Source organism: Taurulus bubalis, assembly GCF_910589615.1.
Source record: "Taurulus bubalis genome assembly, chromosome: 3".
In the NCBI taxonomy this organism is placed as follows: Eukaryota; Metazoa; Chordata; class Actinopteri; order Perciformes; family Cottidae; genus Taurulus; species Taurulus bubalis.
Window position 1 is genome coordinate 43346934 of NC_136591.1, and position 21533 is coordinate 43368466.

The 21533-nt window shown below is 45.2% G+C and overlaps 2 protein-coding genes across 2 annotated transcripts; both read left to right on the plus strand.

Annotated features, from left to right (window-relative positions):
* Window positions 1-3528: 3528 nt before the first annotated feature.
* LOC306734549 (uncharacterized protein) lies at window positions 3529-6962 on the plus strand (the record flags this gene model as incomplete). The annotated part of the gene is made up of 6 exons (XM_079215905.1): window positions 3529-3891; window positions 4420-4917; window positions 5004-5403; window positions 5546-5632; window positions 5753-5827; window positions 5910-6962. 6 exons carry the CDS (start codon window positions 3529-3531, stop codon window positions 6743-6745), a joined length of 2259 nt encoding a protein of 752 aa, XP_079072031.1. The 3' UTR covers window positions 6746-6962.
* A 2175-nt stretch (window positions 6963-9137) lies between these two features.
* Window positions 9138-14033, plus strand: mogat3a (monoacylglycerol O-acyltransferase 3a). The gene is made up of 9 exons (XM_079215975.1): window positions 9138-9247; window positions 9647-9825; window positions 10827-10887; window positions 10975-11118; window positions 12763-12893; window positions 13105-13148; window positions 13280-13370; window positions 13461-13569; window positions 13646-14033. The coding sequence occupies exons 1-9, from the start codon at window positions 9154-9156 to the stop codon at window positions 13798-13800; spliced, it is 1008 nt and encodes a 335-aa protein (XP_079072101.1). The 5' UTR covers window positions 9138-9153; the 3' UTR covers window positions 13801-14033.
* The last annotated feature ends 7500 nt before the right edge of the window (window positions 14034-21533 follow it).

Below are 21533 nucleotides of genomic sequence, written 5' to 3' on the forward strand. Positions count from 1 at the left end.
AAGAGGAGGAGAGAGAGAGGAGGAAGAGGAGGAGGAGGAAGAGGAAGAGGAGGAGGCGCTGTCAGCAGGCTGAAGACCGCTCAGGGGTTTTAAATTCACTTCCGGTCTCAGGCTGTCTGTTGTCAGCTGACCGGTTCACCTGTGCTTCTGTGTGACGTAACCGGATGTTAGCTAGCTCCACGTTAGCTCCCTGGAGGCTAACAGCCAGCTTCTCCTCCGCTAGCCGTTAGCATGTAAATACGCTTTTATCATCAGACACGCGTTCATCTGTTGACCTCCATGACCTCTGCCCGGCCTCCATGACCTCCATGAGCTCCACGAGCTCCGGGCCGTCGTCACCAGGCAGCGTGAGTCCGTCTGCGCACACCGGGAAACCCTCACCCCGACCCGGGGCCGGGCTGCTCCGCGCCGGCAGCAGCAGCGCCGGACTCCCTTCAGAAAGCTGCTGGTTAGGGTTCGGCTGAGAAGAAGTCATGTGTGCTTTATAGGGGTTTAACGTGCCGTAACAATGTAGTAATAATGTAGTGTTAATGTAGTAATAATGTAGTAATAATATAGTGTTAATGTAGTAACAATATAGTAATAATGTAGTGTTAATGTAGGTATAATGTAGTAATAATATAGTGTTAATGTAGTAACAATATAGTAATAATGTAGTGTTAATGTAGTAATAATGTAGTAATAATATAGTGTTAATGTAGTAACAATATAGTAATAATGTAGTGTTAATGTAGTAATAATGTAGTAATAATATAGTGTTAATGTAGTAACAATATAGTAATAATGTAGTGTTAATGTAGTAATAATATAGTGTTAATGTAGTAACAATATAGTAATAATGTAGTGTTAATGTAGTAATAATGTAGTGTTGATGTAGTAACAATATAGTAATAATGTAGTGTTAATGTAGTAATAATGTTGTCCTAATATAGTGTTAATGTAGTAATAATATAGTGTTAATGTAGTAACAATGTAGTAATAATGTAGTAGCAATGTAGTAATAATGTAGTGTTAATGTAGTGTTAATGTAGTAATAATATTGTGTTAATGTAGTGTTAATGTAGTAATAATATTGTGTTAATGTAGTACTAATATAGTGTTAATGTAGTAACAATGTAGTGTTAATGTAGTATTAATGTAGTGTTAATGTAGTAATAATATAGTGTTAATGTAGTAATAATGTAGTGTTAATGTAGTAATAATGTAGTGTTAATGTAGTAACAATGTAGTAATAATGTAGTGTTAATGTAGTAATAATATTGTGTTAATGTAGTAACAATGTAGTACTAATATAGTGTTAATGTAGTAATAATGTAGTGTTAATATAGTTTTATTGTAGTAACAATGTAGTGTTAATGTAGTAATAATGTAGTGTTAATGTAGTGTTAATATAGTGTTAATGTAGTAACAATGTAGTGTTAATGTAGTAATAATGCAGTGTTAATATAGTGTTATCGTAGTAACAATGTAGTGTTAATGTAGTAACAATGTAGTACTAATATAGTGTTGATGTAGTAATAATGTAGTGTTAATGTAGTTTCAATGTAGTACTAAAATAGTGTTAATGTAGTAATAATATAGTGTTAATGTAGTAACAATGTAGTACTAATATAGTGTTGATGTAGTAATAATGTAGTGTTAATGTAGTAACAATGTAGTACTAATATAGTGTTAATGTAGTAACAATATAGTAATAATGTAGTGTTAATGTAGGTATAATGTAGTAATAATATAGTGTTAATGTAGTAATAATGTAGTGTTAATGTAGTAATAATGTAGTAATAATATAGTGTTAATGTAGTAATAATGTAGTAATAATATAGTAATAATGTAGTGTTAATGTAGGTATAATGTAGTAATAATATAGTGTTAATGTAGTAATAATGTAGTAATAATATAGTGTTAATGTAGTAATAATGTAGTGTTAATGTAGTAATAATGTAGTAATAATATAGTGTTAATGTAGTAATAATGTAGTAATAATATAGTGTTGATGTAGTAATAATGTAGTGTTAATGTAGTAATAATGTAGTAATAATATAGTGTTAATGTAGTAACAATATAGTAATAATGTAGTGTTAATGTAGGTATAATGTAGTAATAATATAGTGTTAATGTAGTAATAATGTAGTAATAATATAGTGTTAATGTAGTAACAATATAGTAATAATATAGTGTTAATGTAGGTATAATGTAGTAATAATATAGTGTTAATGTAGTAACAATATAGTAATAATGTAGTGTTAATGTAGTAATAATGTAGTGTTGATGTAGTAACAATATAGTAATAATGTAGTGTTAATGTAGTAACAATGTAGTAATAATGTAGTGTTAATGTAGTAATAATGTTGTCCTAATATAGTGTTAATGTAGTAATAATATAGTGTTAATGTAGTAACAATGTAGTAATAATGTAGTAGCAATGTAGTAATAATGTAGTGTTAATGTAGTAATAATATTGTAACAATGTAGTGTTACTATAGTGTTAATGTAGTAACAATGTAGTAACAATGTAGTGTTAATTTAGTGTTAATGTAGTGTTAAATATAGTGTTAATGTAGTGTTAAATATAGTGTTAATGTAGTGTTAATGTAGTGTTAATTTAGTGTTAAATATAGTGTTAATGTAGTGTTAAATATAGTGTTAATGTAGTGTTAATGTAGTGTTAATTTAGTGTTAAATATAGTGTCATTGTAGTGTTAAATATAGTGTTAATGTAGTGTTAATGTAGTGTTCATTTAGTGTTAAATATAGTGTCAATGTAGTGTTAAATGTAGTGTTATTGTAGTGTTATTGTAGTGTTAATGTAGTGTTAACATAGTGTTTATGTAGTGTTAAATATAGTGTTAATATAGTGTTAATTTAGTGTTAATGTAGTAACAATGTAGTAATAATGTAGTGTTAAATATAGTGTTAATGTAGTGTTAATATAGTGTTAATTTAGTGTTAATGTAGTAACAATGTAGTAATAATGTAGTGTTAAATATAGTGTTAAATATAGTGTTAATGTCGTGTTAAATATAGTGTTAATGTAGTAATAATGTAGTGTTAATGTAGTAACAATGTAGTAATAATGTAGTGTTGAAAATAGTGTTAATGTAGTGTTAAATATAGTGTTAATGTAGTGTTAATATAGTGTTAATTTAGTGTTAATGTAGTAACAATGTAGTAATAATGTAGTGTTAAATATAGTGTTAATGTCGTGTTAAATATAGTGTTAATGTAGTATTAATGTAGTAACAATGTAGTAACAATGTAGTGTTTATAGTGTTAATGTAGTGTTAAATATAGTGTTAAATATAGTATTAATGTCATATTAAATGTAGTATTAATGGCATATTAAATGTAGTATTAATGTCCAGGTATCACCTTTGTGATGTTCACCTGTGTTTCATCACCAGGGCTAGGGTTGCCATGGTGAACAGGACAGACCAGACGCCGTACCCCGATGGAGAGCTCTGCAAGCCCCTCCCCCGCAGGCGGGGCCAGAGAGAGAAGAGGCGGGGCCAGGAGGAGAAGCAGGGGGTGATGATGAAGAGGCGGGGCCCCAGAGATAGGAGGCGGGGCCAGGAGCAGAAGAGGCGGGGCCAGGAGCATAAGCAGCAGGGGGTGGCGGTGAAGAGGCGGGGCCAGCAGCAGCAGAGGCGGGGCCAGCAGCAGCAGGGCGTGACGGTGAAGCGGACGCTCGGCGGTGGCAGGCGGCGCTGGGACAAGAAGCACTACTGCGTGTTCTGCCGGCGGCCGCAGGTGAAGATCGCTCGCCACCTGCTCACCAGACACAGCGACCAGCAGGAAGTGAAGGCCGCCGGGGAGCTGCCACCGGGATCCAAACAGCGCCACCTGCTGCTGGAGCAGCTGCGCTGCAGGGGCAACTACATGCACAACATCGAGGTGCACTGTTCACCTGTCTGCCTGCCTGTCTACCTGTCTGACTACCTGTCTACCTGTTCACCTGTCTGTCTACCTGTTCACCTGTCTAACTACCTGTCTACCTGTTCACCTGTCTGACTACCTGTCTACCTGTTCACCTGTCTGACTACCTATCTACCTGTTCACCTACCTGTCTACCTGTCTGTCTGTCTGTCTGTTCACCTGTCTGTCTACCTGTTCACCTGTCTGACTACCTGTTTACCTGTTCACCTGTCTGACTACCTGTCTACCTGTTCACCTGTCTGACTACCTGTCGACCTGTTTACCTGTCTGACTACCTGTTTACCTGTTCACCTGTCTGACTACCTGTCTACCTGTTCACCTGTCTGACTACCTGTCGACCTGTTCACCTGTCTGACTACCTGTTCACCTGTCTGTCTGTCTGTTCACCTGTCTGTCTACCCACCAGTGTGTCTGACTTCCTGTCTGTCTACCCACCAGTGTTCCTGACTTCCTGTTTGACTTCCTGTCCCTCTACCTGTCCCTCAGGTGATCCGACAGGGCACTGGAGAGATCGTCCCGTGGCGCCAGCCCTCCGAGGACGTGGATGCGAGGAACTACCTTCCCTGCCCGCTCTGCCTGGGTTTCTTCCTTCGCGCTGATCTCTGGAAACATCAAGCCTCCTGTCGAAAGAAGCTGACCTCTGACCCCTCCAAAGACTCCGCCTCCGCAGCAGAGGACAAGGACACGACCTCTGACTCCGCAGGTAAGCCGGCCTGCGAGTCCGCAGAGGATCCGTCTCCTGACCTCTCGGGAGACGCGACCACAGCGGACCAGACCGGGACATCTGAGACGGGGACCAAGCGGCCCATGACCTCTGACTCCATTGTGGATCAGAACGTGACCTCTGACCCGGGGGCGGACCCGCCCAGGAAGCGCAGCAGGGTCCAGGCCGCAGCATCCCGCCTCCTTCCCATTTCCAGCGGAGCGTCCGAGAGCTGCAGTGAAGTCCTGCACCGCATGAACCAGGACCAGGTCTCACACCAGGTCTGTACACCCATCAACCTGTCTATCTGCCCGCCTGTCTCCCTACCTGTCTCTGTGCTGACGCCGCTATTCCTCCTTCTGTCCAGGTCAAATCTGATTGGTTGATCTGTAAATACGGAAACAAGTTGATGGGGAACCAAGATGGCAGCCAGAGGAGGTACGACTACGTCAGTCAGAAGCTGAGGGAGCTCGGCAGGTTCCTCCTGGCCGCTAAAGCTCTGGACTCTGGGGTCCAGAACCTGCAGGACCTTCTGGCTCCAGGCCGCCTCAGCCTGGCTCTGGCCGCTGCCAGGAAGGCGTCCGGATACCGATGGAGCCGGCCTCCGCTGGCGGTGAAGACCACGTTGAAGACGGTTTGTGAAATTGCAATCGGAGAAAGTCTGCAGGATGGAGACTGGGAGGCTGCGGCCAAGACCACGGACTTCTACCACCTGCTGGAGCAGGAGTGGGACCACCTGGGGCTGCTGGACCCAGACCCCCACACAGGTAACACCGGGGGATTGTATGCTACAAGTCCTTTAGCTAAACCTGGTCCTCGAGTTTGAACTGTGACTCTCTGTTGGGGGTCCGGTTTTATACCAAACATTGACGGTCTCCATCACTGAGTCTTATGGTGAACTTTCTCTAGCCGCCGCAGGAGGAGCCAAGCTAAAGAAACGATTGGTCCAATCGAGGAGTGAGAAGTGTAAGGAGCAGTCTGGCGCCAGACCAGAGGGTGAGTCCTGATCCAGACCTCGAACCCTAAACCTGACCCCTGATGACGACTGTCAGAATACTTTTAGTTGGCCACTCGAAGGTGCTGTTTGACCTCGTCTTCCTCTCTGCCCGTCTGTAGGTTCACCTCAGAACAGTAACGGACCGGAGACCTGCATGAGTCCAGCAGAGTCCAGACTGCAGACTCCTGTCACAGGTGGGTCCTCCTGGATTCATCTGACTACAAATCACTGATTCATGTTCAGACCTCTTTGTCTCATCAGCTTTCTGTCTTTCAGACCCCGCGGCTCCTGGGAAGGTCCGACGTCGCCCATGGTCTTCTGCAGAGAAGGAGGCGGTCTGGAGACAGTTGGGAGTCCACGTGCTGGTCCAGTCAGTACCGGGGAAGGAGGTCTGTCAGCGTTGTCTGGACCTGGAACCTGTCCTCAGAGGGCGACACTGGAAAGACATCAAGAACCAGGTCCACAACCAGATACAGAGCCAAAAGAAGCAGCAGTTCCATGCCCAGATGGACCTTCAGGACAACCAGGAACAGCAAGACCAGATCCAGAACCAAAAGAAGCATCAGCAGTACCAGGCCCACATGGACCAACAGGGCAAGGACCACACCCAAAACCAGAAGAAACAGCAGTACCAGGCCCAGATAGACCACCAGGACAACATTCACAATAAGAAGAAACCGCAGTACCCTACCCAGTTGGACCACCAGGACCACCTACAGATCCACAAAAAGCAGCTGTGCCATGCTAGACTAGACCACCAGGACCATATTCAGATCCATAAAAAGCAGCTGTACCAAATGGGGGAGCAGACCCAGGACCTGCAGACCGCCCTGGACCGGGACCCTTCTATACTGACGGGTACACCTTATGGACCCGATGGGCCACATCAAGGCCCAGGACCGTCGCTGCTGGAGCGGGACCTCACTATTAGTCCATACTCACGTCCTCACAGGACTCTGGGGCCTCACGTGGACCAGCTGCTGTCCAGGACCGAGTGGACTGATGAGTCTTTGGCCCAGCACTACTCCATTAGCAGGCTAGACCGGAACCTGCTCCAGGATGCGGCTCCCGCACCGCCGCCCAATCCACACTCTGGACTTGTGCACTTCTGATGGACCGGCCCACGAGGGTCCAGTCCCGATGAGGCCTCCTTTGAGACTTGAACCTCCTGCTCGTTTAGTACTCGCTGTACTTGAGTCATATTTCGAGGTACTTCTACTGTACTTGTATTTCTATCTATGTAACTTTATATTTCTACTATTGTACCCTAACCCTTTAAACTTCACAGATTCCGATCTTAATACAAATAATAAAAAACAATAAACTCTGTCTGGTCTCTGGTGGGTCCTGTTCTCACTGGGTCTGGTCTCTGGTGGGTCCTGTTCTCACTGGGTCTGGTCTCTGGTGGGTCCTGTTCTCACTGGGTCTGGTCTCTGGTGGGTCCTGTTCTCACTGGGTCTGGTCTCTGGTGGGTCCTGTCCTCACTGGGTCTGGTCTCTGGTGGGTCCTGTCCTCACTGGGTCTGGTCTCTGGTGGGTCCTGTCCTCACTGGGTCTGGTCTCTGGTGGGTCCTGTCCTCACTGGGTCTGGTCTCTGGTGGGTCCTGTCCTCACTGGTGAACGTCTGCCCCAGTCAACAGGGCTCCCTGGAGGACTGGGACCAGAGGGGACCAGGGTAAAGGTCTCCAACCTCCACTGGGACGTGAAACTGGTTTAATGGAACAATGGAGATGAAACATTCTATTGTTTCATTGTCACTCACACACCATTCTATTGTTTCATTGTCACTCACACATCATTCTATTGTTTCATTGTCACTCACACACCATTCTATTGTTTCATTGTCACTCACACATCATTCTATTGTTTCATTGTCACTCACACACCATTCTATTGTTTCATTGTCACTCACACATCATTCTATTGTTTCATTGTCACTCACACACCATTCTATTGTTTCATTGTCACTCAAACATCATTCTATTGTTTCATTGTCACTCACACACCATTCTATTGTTTCATTGTCACTCACACATCATTCTATTGTTTCATTGTCACTCAAACATCATTCTATTGTTTCATTGTCACTCACACATCATTCTATTGTTTCATTGTCACTCACACACCATTCTATTGTTTCATTGTCACTCACACATCATTCTATTGTTTCATTGTCACTCACACACCATTCTATTGTTTCATTGTCACTCAAACATCATTCTATTGTTTCATTGTCACTTACACACCATTCTATTGTTTCATTGTCACTCACACACCATTCTATTGTTTCATTGTCACTTACACACCATTCTATTGTTTCATTGTCACTCACACATCATTCTATTGTTTCATTGTCACTCACACACCATTCTATTGTTTCATTGTCACTCACACATCATTCTATTGTTTCATTGTCACTCACACATCATTCTATTGTTTCATTGTCACTTACACACCATTCTATTGTTTCATTGTCACTCAAACATCATTCTATTGTTTCATTGTCACTCACACACCATTCTATTGTTTCATTGTCACTTACACACCATTCTATTGTTTCATTGTCACTTACACACCATTCTATTGTTTCATTGTCACTCACACACCATTCTATTGTTTCATCAACCAGAACAATAAAGTGTGTTTGTCCCTCAACGTGGTCTGAAACCTTCTGGCTCTCGATCACCAGAACCTATGGGGGTCCTGGTCTTTATAATCCTGGTTCTGGGTCCTGGCTCTGGTGGATCCGATGTTCTGGTTCTGGTGGATCCGAGGTTCTGGTTTTGGTGGATCTGATGTTCTGGTCCTGGTTCGGGTGGATCTGATGTTCAGGTCCTGGTTCTGGTGGATCTGATGTTCAGGTCCTGGTTCTGGTGGATCTGATGTTCTGGTCCTGGTTCTGGTGGATCTGATGTTCAGGTCCTGGTTCTGTGGTTCAGATGTTCAGGTCCTGGTTCTGGTTCTATGGAGCTAATGTTCAGGTCCTGGTTCTGTAGAGCTGATGTTCAGGTCCTGGTTCTGGTGGATCTGATGTTCAGGTCCTGGATCTGGTTCTAGGGGGCTGATGTTCAGGTCTTGGTTCTGGTGGAGCTGATGTTTTTGTTCTGGTGGAGCTGATGTTCTGGTTCTGTGGATCCAGAACGCAGGGTCAGGGTTAGGGTTAGAACTAAATAGTGTTATTATGAACAATAAATATGTAATCTGATGAAACCCTTGATTTCATATTAAACTCTTTATTTACTTTAACGTGCACTCCTCGTGTCAGTGCACGCGCCGGACTCCAGCTCCCTTCCGATTGGCTGAGAGGATTCCACCCACGAGGGAGGGTCTGGTACGCCTGCGCAGTAGCGGAGGAGGGGCTCGTATCTGTAAACTTCTGGGTAGTTTAAAAACATCTGGAGGACTCCTCAGCGGACAGTTTGGCAGTCAGAGAGACAGGCAGGCAGTCAGAGAGACAGACAGGCAGTCAGAGAGGCAGACAGGCACGCACGCTCCAGCCGCCTCAGTGGCCTCGTCGCGGCATGAAGCTGCAGTTCGCCCCGCTGAATGTGCCGCTGCGCAGGAGGCTGCAGACCGCCGCCACGCTGCAGTGGGTCTTCTCCTTCCTGGTGCTGGGTAGGTACCTGTCTGTCTGTCTGTCTGTCTGTCTGTCTTCTCCTTCCTGGTGCTGGGTAGGTACCTGTCTGTCTGTCTGTCTGTCTTCTCCTTCCTGGTGCTGGGTAGGTACCTGTCTGTCTGTCTGTCTGTCTGTCTGTCTTCTCCTTCCTGGTGCTGGGTAGGTACCTGTCTGTCTGTCTGTCTGTCTGTCTGTCTTCTCCTTCCTGGTGCTGGGTAGGTACCTGTCTGTCTGTCTGTCTGTCTGTCTTCTCCTTCCTGATGCTGGGTCAGTGTCTGTCTGTCTGTCTGCTACCTGTCTGTCTGTCTGTCCAGCCTCATCACCCTGACCCATCCAGTGACTCATCACCCTGACCCTGTCTGATCACCCGTCTGTCTGATCACCTGTCTGTCTCTCAGCTCAGTGCTGTCTAGCTGCCTTTGTGCTCTTGGCTCTCTCTGATTGGTGGACTGTGGCCCTGCTGTATGCCGGTTGGCTGTGGCTGGACTGGGACACGCCCACCTGCGGGGGTCGGAGGTCACAGTGGGTCAGAAGCTGGAGCGCCTGGGACTACTTCAGGGACTACTTTCCTCTGACGGTGAGCATTGATCTGGGACTACTTCCCTCTGACAGTGAGCATTGATCTGGGACTACTTCCCTCTGACGGTGAGCATTGATCTGGGACTACTTCCCTCTGACGGTGAGCATTGATCTGGGACTACTTCCCTCTGACAGTGAGTATTGATCAGGGACTACTTCCCTCTGACGGTGAGTATTGATCTGGGACTACTTCAGGGACTACTTTCCTCTGACGGTGAGTATTGATCTGGGACTACTTCCCTCTGACGGTGAGTATTGATCTACTCCAGGGACTACTTCCCTCTGACGGTGAGTATTGATCTGGGACTACTTCAGGGACTACTTCCCTCTGACGTTGAGTATTGATCTGGGACTACTTCAGGGACTACTTCCCTCTGACGTTGAGTATTGATCTGGGACTACTTCAGGGACTACTTCCCTCTGACGGTGAGTATTGATCTGGGACTACTTCCCTCTGACGGTGAGTATTGATCTGGGACTACTTCCCTCTGACGGTGAGTATTGATCTGGGACTACTTCCCTCTGACGGTGAGTATTGATCTATTCCAGGGACTACTTCCCTCTGACGGTGAGTATTGATCTGGGACTACTTCCCTCTGACGGTGAGTATTGATCTATTCCAGGGACTACTTCCCTCTGACGGTGAGTATTGATCTGGGACTACTTCCCTCTGACGGTGAGTATTGATCTACTCCAGGGACTACTTCCCTCTGACGGTGAGTATTGATCTGGGACTACTTCCCTCTGACGGTGAGTATTGATCTATTCCAGGGACTACTTCCCTCTGACGGTGAGTATTGATCTGGGACTACTTCCCTCTGACGGTGAGTATTGATCTACTCCAGGGACTACTTCCCTCTGACGGTGAGTATTGATCTGATCAATAGTCCTGATCTATCAGATCAATACCTCAGACGGACTATTGATCTGATTGGTCGGCACCGAGGAGATCAATAAACCTGATCAGGCCGATGATTGATTGTTGATTTGTGTCTCCAGCTGATTAAATCTGTCGATTTGGATCCAACGAAAAATTACATCTTTGGATTTCATCCACATGGTGAGAACCCGTCTGTCTGTCTGTCTGTCTCTCAGGTGTGCTGGTAGCTGTGTGACCTGTCTGTCTCTCTACTTGTCTGTCTCTCAGGTGTTCTGGTAGCAGGTGCGTTTGGTAACTTCTGTACGGAGGCGACTGGGTTCTCTCGTCTGTTTCCTGGACTCAAGTCTCACCTGCTGATGCTGCCGTTCTGGTTCAGGGTCCCTCTCTTCAGGGACTACATCATGTGTGGAGGTACACGCCTGTCTGTCTGCCTGTCTGCCTGTCTGCCTGTCTGTCTGTCTGTCTGCCTGCCTGCCTGCCTGCCTGCCTGAAGGGACTCGGCACACATTGATGCTGTTCAGTATTTATAATGTCATTGTTGTTATTTATGTAGACCAGAACGTGATCAAAACCAGGTTCAGGTCTGAAGAGGTTTTGGGTTCAGGTCCTCTCACTCGGCTGGTTTCTCAATCAGCTGTTTGTACAGAGTCAACACTGGGCTACAGGTCAGAGCAGGAGGAGGCAGAGAGCTGCTCTCTGATTGGCTGTCAGAGCAGGAGGAGGCAGAGAGCTGCTCTCTGATTGGCTGTCAGTTTCATCATTGATTCTCAAGTGATGACAGACTCAGAGATAACGGCTTCCTGTTTGGTTTCCAGTTTTCTCCACAGAGTGACGCCTCTCTCTGATCTGCAATGAAGAGATCAGGTTAGAGCAGTGGTTCTCAAACTGTGGGGCGCAGGGGCATTACAGGCGGGGCGCGGTGCTCTAGTGGGGCGCAGGGGCATTACAGGTGGGGCACGGTCCTCTAGTGGGGCGCAGAGGCATTACAGGTGGGGCATGGTCCTCTAGTGGGGCGCAGGGGCATTACAGGTGGGGTGCGGTCCTCTAGTGGGGCGCAAGGGCATTCCAGGTGGGGCCCGGCCCTCTAGTGGGGCGCAGGGGCATTCCAGGCGGGTCGCGGTCCTCTAGTGGGTCGCCTGGGCATTACAGGTGGGGCCCGGCCCTCGAGTGGGGCATTACAGGTGGGTCGGGGTCCTCTAGTGGGGCGCAGGGGCATTACAGGTGGGGCCCTCTAGTGGGGCCTGGGGGAATTACAGGTGGGTCGGGGTCCTCTAGTGGGGCGCAGGGGCATTACAGGTGGGGCTCTCTAGTGGGGCGTGGGGAAATTACAGGTGGGGCGCGGTCCTCTAGTGGGGCGCAGGGGCAATACAGGTGGGGTGCTGTCCTCTAGTGGGTCACAGGGGCATTACAGGTGGGGCGTGGGGACATTGCAGGTGGGTCGGGGTCCTCTAGTGGGGCGCAGGAGCATTACAGGTGGGGCCCTCTAGTGGGGCGTGGGGGAATTACAGGTGGGTCGGGGTCCTCTAGTGGGGTGCAGGGGCATTACAGGTGGGGCCCGGCCCTCTAGCGGGCGCAGGGGCATTACAGGTGGGCGCGGTCCTCTAGTGGGGTGCGGGGCGCGGGGCCGGCCCTCTAGTGGGGCGCAGGGGCATTACAGGTGGGGCCCGGCCCTCTAGCGGGCGCAGGGGCATTACAGGTGGGTCAGGGTTCTCTAGTGGGGCGCAGGGGCATTACAGGTGGGGCGCAGGGGCATTACAGGTGGGGCGCAGGGGCATTACAGGTGGGGCGCGGCCTTCTAGTGGGGCACGGGGGCATTACAGGTGGGTCGGGATCCTCTAGTGGGGCGCAGGGGCATTACAGGTGGGGCACGGGGGCATTAGAGGTGGGTCGGGGTCCTCTAGTGGGGCGCAGGTGCATTAGAGGTGGGGCACGGCCCTCTAGTGGAGCGCAGGGGCATTACAGGTGGGGCGTGGTCCTCTAGTGGGGCGCCGGGGAGAATACAGAATGTATTCATTTCAAAACCTGTCTGTCTGTCTGTCACCTGTCTGTCTGCAGGCCTGGTGTCCAGCAGTAAGAACAGCCTGTCTCACCTCGTTAGTCGCCCTGCAGGAGGGAACGTCGCTGTCATCGCGGTGGGCGGAGCTCCGGAGGCTTTAGATGCTCGACCGGGAGCTCTAACGCTTCAGGTTTGATCATTTCTAACAGGCACAAATCATAAAACATGGATGTGATTAATTATTCAGTTATCTGAGCGTATTCATTATATATATATATCTATATATAGATATATATATATATATCTATCTATCTATCTATCTATCTATCTATCTATCTATCTATTATCTTTATGATAAACATATTCATTATCAATATATAAGTATGTTTGTTTGGTTTCAGGTCAGGAACAGGAAGGGCTTCATCAAACTGGCCCTGAAACACGGGTGAGTGAAGCTTGTGAAGGGGCGTGGTCTGATGGGCGGGGCTTCAAACAGGACACTGTGTGTGTGTGTGTGTGTGTGTGTGTGTGTGTGTGTGTGTGTGTGTGTGTGTGTGTGTGTGTGTGTGTGTGTAGAGCTCAGCTGGTTCCAGTCTTTTCCTTTGGCGAGAACGATTTGTTTGACCAGATGGAGAACCCCACCGGCTCTCCTCTGAGGAAGCTGCAGGTCAGAGGTCACAGACGCAATGATATCATCTATATATATATATATATCTCACACACACACACACACACAAAGGTTGTCCTGTGTTCACAGAACCGGTTGCAAAGCATCATGGGAGTCGCGATGCCTCTGTTTCATGCCAGAGGAGTTTTCCAGTACAGCTTTGGCCTGATGCCCTACAGGAAGCCCATCCACACCATCGGTATGAGACGCATCAGCTCACGTTGAGCTCTGTTTGTTGTTGTTGTTGTTGTTGTTGACACCCGTCTTGTGTTTAGTAGGGAAGCCCATCTCGGTGGTCCAGACGCCGAGTCCCAGCTGTGAGGACATCGAGAGTCTTCACGAACTTTACATGCAGAATCTGACAGAACTGTTTGAACAGCACAAACACAACTATGGTCTTGATGAACAACAGCACCTGACCTTCATATGACCTTTGTATAAACACCTGACCTTCATATGACCTCTATATACACACCGGACCTTCATATGACCTTTGTATAAACACCTGACCTTCATATGACCTTTATATATACATGTTGACCTTTTATATATCCATAATGACATGCAGACAATGTGACATAACAGCAAAAGATCCAGAGAAGACGGAGCCGTGTGATTGGTTTATTCCATTATGTTATGATTTCAATAAAAAGACAACCTTGTCTCCCATTCATCTTCATGTGCTGGTCATACTTTGACCTGGAGGAAGCGTCAAAGCACAAACACAACTATGGTCTTGATGAACAACAGCACCTGACCTTCATATAAACTTTGTATAAACACCTGACCTTCATATGACCTCTATATACACACCTGACCTTCATATGACCTTTATATAAACACCTGACCTTCATATGACCTCTATATATGTATACACCTGACCTTCATATGACCTCTATATAAACACCTGACCTTCATATGACCTTTATATAAACACCTGACCTTCATATGACCTCTATATATGTATACACCTGACCTTCATATGACCTTTATATAAACACCTGACCTTCATATGACCTTTATATAAACACCTGACCTTCATATGACCTTTATATAAACACCTGACTTTTATATGACCTTTATATAAACACCTGACTTTCATATGACCTTTATATTAACACCTGACCTTCATATGACCTTTATATATACATGATGACCTTTTATATATCCATAATGACATGCAGACAATGTGACATAACAGCAAAAGATCCAGAGAAGACGGAGCCGTGTGATTGGTTTATTCCATTATGTTATGATTTCAATAAAAAGACAACCTTGTCTCCCATTCATCTTCATGTGCTGGTCATACTTTGACCTGGAGGAAGCGTCAAAGCAGGAAGCGAGCAGCAGGTGATCATCGCTGAGCAGCAGCTCGTGTGGCATGAAGGAGAACCACACGAAACCGTTCTAAAAACTGTGTTCTAAAAACAAAAACAGTTCTAAAAACAGTCCTTAAAACAGTGTTCTATAAACAAAAACAGTTCTAAAAAGTGTTCTAAAAACTGTCCTTAAAACAGTGTTCTAAAAACAGAAACAGTTCTTAAAACAGTGTTCTAAAAACTGTTCTTAAAACAGTGTTCTAAAAACAGAAACAGTTCTTAAAACAGTGTTCTAAAAACAGAAACTGTTCTTAAAACAGTGTTCTAAAAACAGAAACAGTTCTTAAAACAGTGTTCTAAAAACAGAAACAGTTCTTAAAACAGTGTTCTAAAAACAGAAACAGTTCTTAAAACAGTGTTCTAAAAACTGTTCTTAAAACAGTGTTCTAAAAACAGAAACAGTTCTTAAAACAGTGTTCTAAAAACAGAAACAGTTCTTAAAACAGTGTTCTAAAAACAGAAACAGTTCTTAAAACAGTGTTCTAAAAACTGTTCTTAAAACAGTGTTCTAAAAACAGAAACAGTTCTTAAAACAGTGTTCTAAAAACAGAAACAGTTCTTAAAACAGTGTTCTAAAAACAGAAACAGTTCTTAAAACAGTGTTCTAAAAACTGTTCTTAAAACAGTGTTCTAAAAACTGTTCTTAAAACAGTGTTCTAAAAACTGTTCTTAAAACAGTGTTCTAAAAACAGAAACAGTTCTTAAAACAGTGTTCTAAAAACTGTTCTTAAAACAGTGTTCTAAAAACAAAAACAGTTCTAAAAAGTGTTCTAAAAAATGTCCTTAAAACAGAAACAGTGTTATAAAAACTAAAATGTTATAAAAACAAAAAGTGTTCTAAAAACAGTGTTCTAAAAACAGTAGGGTCCAGGAGAAAGGAGAAAGGGGGTAGGGTCCAGGAGAAAGGAGAAAGGGGGTAGGGTCCAGGAGAAAGGAGAAAGGGGGGTAGGGTCCAGGAGAAAGGAGAAAGGGGGTAGGGTCCAGGAGAAAGGAGAAAGGGGGTAGGGTCCAGGAGAAAGGAGAAAGGGGGTAGGGTCCAGGAGAAGGGAGCAAGGGGGTAGGGTCCAGGAGAAGGGAGAAAGGGGGTAGGGTCCAGGAGAAAGGAGAAAGGGGGTAGGGTCCAGGAGAAAGGAGAAAGGGGGTAGGGTCCAGGAGAAAGGAGAAAGGGGGTAGGGTCCAGGAGAAGGGAGAAAGGGGGTAGGGTCCAGGAGAAGGGAGAAAGGGGGTAGGGTCCAGGAGAAGGGAGAAAGGGGGTAGGGTCCAGGAGAAAGGAGAAAGGGGGTAGGGTCCAGGAGAAGGGAGAAAGGGGGTAGGGTCCAGGAGAAAGGGGAAAGGGGTTAGGGTCCAGGAGAAAGGAGAAAGGGGGTAGGGTCCAGGAGAAAGGAGAAAGGGGGTAGGGTCCAGGAGAAGGGAGAAAGGGGGTAGGGTCCAGGAGAAAGGGGAAAGGGGTTAGGGTACAGGAGAAGGGAGAAAGGGGGTAGGGTCCAGGAGAAAGGAGAAAGGGGGTAGGGTCCAGGAGAAGGGAGAAAGGGGGTAGGGTCCAGGAGAAAGGGGAAAGCGGTTAGGGTCCAGGAGAAAGGAGAAAGGGGGTAGGGTCCAGGAGAAAGGAGAAAGGGGGTAGGGTCCAGGAGAAAGGAGAAAGGGGGTAGGGTCCAGGAGAAGGGAGAAAGGGGGTAGGGTCCAGGAGAAAGGGGAAAGGGGTTAGGGTCCAGGAGAAGGGAGAAAGGGGGTAGGGTCCAGGAGAAAGGAGAAAGGGGGTAGGGTCCAGGAGAAAGGAGAAAGGGGGTAGGGTCCAGGAGAAGGGAGAAAGGGGGTAGGGTCCAGGAGAAGGGAGAAAGGGGGTAGGGTCCAGGAGAAAGGAGAAAGGGGGTAGGGTCCAGGAGAAAGGAGAAAGGGGGTAGGGTCCAGGAGAAAGGAGAAAGGGGGTAGGGTCCAGGAGGAGGTGGTTGTGGTTGTGTCTATGAAAGGTCCAGTTCTTAAGGGAAGTCAGTCACACGCCTGCACTTCAACACTCACACCTGTTTATCAGTGTGTTGACATTAGTGAAGCAGACCGGTCGTTGTGTTCCAGTCTTGTGAGAAAAGATGAGAACATGATTCTCCTCCTCTTGACAGGATAGAGCCAATCAGATGTGAGGACGAGGCGAGACCAACCTGTGACGATAACCTGTGTATGAAAGGCAACACTTCCGTTTGGGGGGCAGTGGTTCTGCCCGACCTGCGTGTTGCTGTTCCAGTCTACTCTATAACTTAAACCTTTAGTCCAGTCTACTCTATAACTTAGACCTTTAGTCCAGTCTACTCTATAACTTAGACCTTTAGTCCAGTCTACTCTATAACTCAAACCTTTAGTCCAGTCTACTCTATAACTTAGACCTTTAGTCCAGTCTACTCTATAACTTAGACCTTTAGTCCAGTCTACTCTATAACTTAGACCTTTAGTCCAGTCTACTCTATAACTTAAACCTTTAGTCCAGTCTACTCTATAACTTAGACCTTTAGTCCAGTCTACTCTATAACTTAAACCTTTAGTCCAGTCTACTCTATAACTTAGACCTTTAGTCCAGTCTACTCTATAACTTAAACCTTTAGTCCAGTCTACTCTATTATTTAAACCTTTAGTCCAGTCTACTCTATAACTTAAACCTTTAGTCCAGTCTACTCTGTAACTTAAACCTTTAGTCCAGTCTACTCTATAACTTAAACCTTTAGTCCAGTCTAAAACCAGTTTTAAAGGTGAATGAAAGTGAAGGTGATGAAGGTGATAGTGATGAAGGCGATAGAGGTGATGAAGGTGATAGTGATGAAGGTGATGAAGGTGATGAAGGTGATAGTGATAAAGGCGATAGAGGTGATGAAGGTGATGGAGCTGATGAAGGTGATGGAGCTGATGGAGCTGATGAAGGTGATAGTGATGAAGGTGATGAAGGTGATGAAGGTGATAGTGATAAAGGCGATAGAGGTGATGAAGGTGATGGAGCTGATGAAGGTGATGGAGCTGATGGAGCTGATGAAGGTGATAGTGATGAAGGCGATGAAGGTGATAGTGATGAAGGTGATGGAGCTGATGAAGGTGATGGAGGTGATGAAGGTGATAGAGGTGAAAGTGATGAAGGTGATGAAGGTAATAGAGGTGATAGAGGTGATGGAGGTGATAGAGGTGAAAGTGATGAAGGTGATGAAGGTGATAGAGGTGATGCAGGTGATGAAGGTGATAGAGGTGATGAAGGTGATGAAGGTGATAGAGGTGATGGAGGTGATGAAGGTGATAGAGGTGAAAGTGATGAAGGTGATGAAGGTGATAGAGGTGATGAAGGTGATAGAGGTGAAAGTGATGAAGGTGATGAAGGTGATAGAGGTGAAAGTGATGAAGGTGATGAAGGTGATAGAGGTGAAAGTGATGAAGGTGATGAAGGTGATAGAGGTGATGAAGGTGATGGAGGTGAAAGTGATGAAGGTGATGAAGGTGATAGAGGTGATGAAGGTGATAGAGGTGAAAGTGATGAAGGTGATGAAGGTGATAGAGGTGAAAGTGATGAAGGTGATGAAGGTGATAGAGGTGAAAGTGATGAAGGTGATAGAGGTGAAAGTGATGAAGGTGATGAAGGTGATAGAGGTGATGCAGGTGATGAAGTTGATAGAGGTGATGAAGGTGATGAAGGTGATAGAGGTGAAAGTGATGAAGGTGATGAAGGTGATAGAGGTGAAAGTGATGAAGGTGATGAAGGTGATAGAGGTGATGAAGGTGATGGAGGTGAAAGTGATGAAGGTGATGAAGGTGATAGAGGTGATGAAGGTGATAGAGGTGAAAGTGATGAAGGTGATAGAGGTGATAGAGGTGATAGAGGTGAAAGTGATGAAGGTGATGAAGGTGATAGAGGTGATGCAGGTGATGAAGGTGATAGAGGTGATGAAGGTGATAGAGGTGAAAGTGATGAAGGTGATGAAGGTGATAGAGGTGATAGAGGTGAAAGTGATGAAGGTGATGAAGGTGATAGAGGTGATAGAGGTGAAAGTGATGAAGGTGATGAAGGTGATAGAGGTGATGGAGGTGATGAAGGTGATATAGGTGAAAGTGATGAAGGTGATAGAGGTGATGAAGGTGATAGAGGTGAAAGTGATGAAGGTGATGAAGGTGATAGAGGTGATGATGCTGATGGTGATGAAGGTGATAGAGGTGATGAAGGTGATAGAGGTGATGGGGATGAAGGTGATAGAGGTGATGATGCTGATGCTGATGAAGGTGATAGAGGTGATGAAGGTGATGGTGAGGAAGGTGATAGAGGTGATGAAGGTGATGGTGATGAAGGTGACGTCTTAACTTACTTCTCTCATATGAGATTTAATAAAACTGTTAAATGTGTTAACTAATTAGTTAATGAATACTCTTCATCAGTGACCCTCCTCATCCTCCCTCTCTGTCTTCACAGCGCAGGCGCCATCCTGTCGGACGCACACGCGCTTCGCTCGCCCACGCGCCGGTTCCGTGGATTGAAGTCCTCCACGCGCAGTTTCCTGAGAGGAGGAAGAGGAGCAGCGCCAGAGAGGAAGAGTCCGTGTTTCAGGAGTAGAAGAAGAAGAAGTAGCTGCCGCAGTTCTTTGAGAGAAGAAGAACGGATCCGTAGAAGAAGTCGGGACTTCCTGCTGGAACTTCTTTCACTGTAAACTTTGCGCGCGCTCCCGCCGCCTGCGGATGGAATGCGCATGCGCTCTCCACAGCTGTTGAGTTTTTTTCTCTTCGGTGGATAATGGACCGATTGTTTCACCGGCCGTGACGTCACCAGAGAGACGGCACCGGAGCGGAAGGAGGCGCGTGGCCGCTGAGCAAGTTCACAACCAGGAGAGGCGGGAGCGCGCTTCAGCTGGGTACATGAACGTGAGTGTTTGTTTACAACGATGACGTCAGAGTGTGTCGCTTGTAGTGTAATTTGTGTCTCACACACGAACACACACATGGACGTAGTAGTACTACAGTACAAGTACTAGAGTACAAGTACTAGAGCGCAAATACTAGAGCGTAAATACTACAGTACAACTACTAGTGTACAACTACTAGTGTACAACTACTAGTGTACAACTACTAGTGTACAACTACTAGAGTACAACTACTAGTGTACAACTACTAGAGTACAACTACTAGAGCGTAAATACTACAGTACAACTACTAGAGTACAACTACTAGAGCGTAAATACTACAGTACAACTACTAGAGTACAACTACTAGTGTACAACTACTAGAGTACAACTACTAGAGTACAAATACTAGAGTACAACTACTAGAGTGCAAATACTAGAGCGTAAATACTACAGTACAACTACTAGTGTACAACTACTAGAGTACAACTACTAGAGCGTAAATACTACAGTACAACTACTAGAGTACAACTACTAGAGTACAACTACTAGAGCGTAAATACTACAGTACAACTACTAGAGTACAACTACTAGTGTACAACTACTAGAGTACAACTACTAGAGCGTAAATGCTACAGTACAACTACTAGAGTACAACTACTAGTGTACAACTACTAGAGTACAACTACTAGAGCGTAAATACTACAGTACAACTACTAGAGTACAACTACTAGAGTACAACTACTAGAGCGTAAATACTACAGTACAACTACTAGAGTACAACTACTAGTGTACAACTACTAGAGTACAACTACTAGAGCGTAAATACTAGAGTACAACTACTAGAGCGTAAATACTACAGTACAACTACTAGAGCGTAAATACTACAGTACAACTACTAGAGCGTAAATACTACAGTACAACTACTAGAGTACAACTACTAGAGCGCAAATACTACAGTACAACTACTAGAGCGTAAATACTACAGTACAACTACTAGAGCGTAAATACTACAGTACAACTACTAGAGCGTAAATACTACAGTACAACTACTAGAGTACAACTACTAGAGCGTAAATACTACAGTACAACTACTAGAGTACAACTACTAGAGCGTAAATACTACAGTACAACTACTAGAGCGTAAATACTACAGTACAACTACTAGAGTACAACTACTAGAGCGTAAATACTACAGTACAACTACTAGAGCGTAAATACTACAGTACAACTACTACAGTACAACTACTACAGTACAACTACTAGAGCGTAAATACTACAGTACAACTACTAGAGCGTAAATACTACAGTACAACTACTAGAGTACAACTACTAGAGCGTAAATACTACAGTACAACTACTAGAGCGTAAATACTACAGTACAACTACTAGAGCGTAAATACTACAGTACAACTACTAGAGCGTAAATACTACAGTACAACTACTAGAGCGTAAATACTAGAGTACAACTACTAGAGTACAACTACTAGAGCGTAAATACTACAGTACAACTACTAGAGCGTAAATACTACAGTACAACTACTAGAGCGTAAATACTACAGTACAACTACTAGAGTACAACTACTAGAGTACAACTACTAGAGCGTAAATACTACAGTACAACTACTAGAGCGTAAATACTACAGTACAACTACTAGAGTACAACTACTAGAGCGTAAATACTACAGTACAACTACTAGAGCGTAAATACTAGAGTACAACTACTAGAGCGTAAATACTAGAGTACAACTACTAGAGCGTAAATACTACAGTACAACTACTAGAGCGTAAATACTAGAGTACAACTACTAGAGCGTAAATACTAGAGTACAACTACTAGAGCGTAAATACTACAGTACAACTACTAGAGCGTAAATACTACAGTACAACTACTAGAGCGTAAATACTACAGTACAACTACTAGAGCGTAA

Coding starts and splice junctions, on each gene's coding strand:
- mogat3a (XM_079215975.1), top strand. CDS start 9,154: ATGAAGCTGCAGTTCGCCCCGCTGAATGTGCCGCTGCGCAGGAGGCTG. Junction 11,119..12,762: donor GGACTACATCATGTGTGGAG/GTACACGCCTGT, acceptor GTCTGTCTGCAG/GCCTGGTGTCCAGCAGTAAG. Junction 13,149..13,279: donor AAACTGGCCCTGAAACACGG/GTGAGTGAAGCT, acceptor GTGTGTGTGTAG/AGCTCAGCTGGTTCCAGTCT.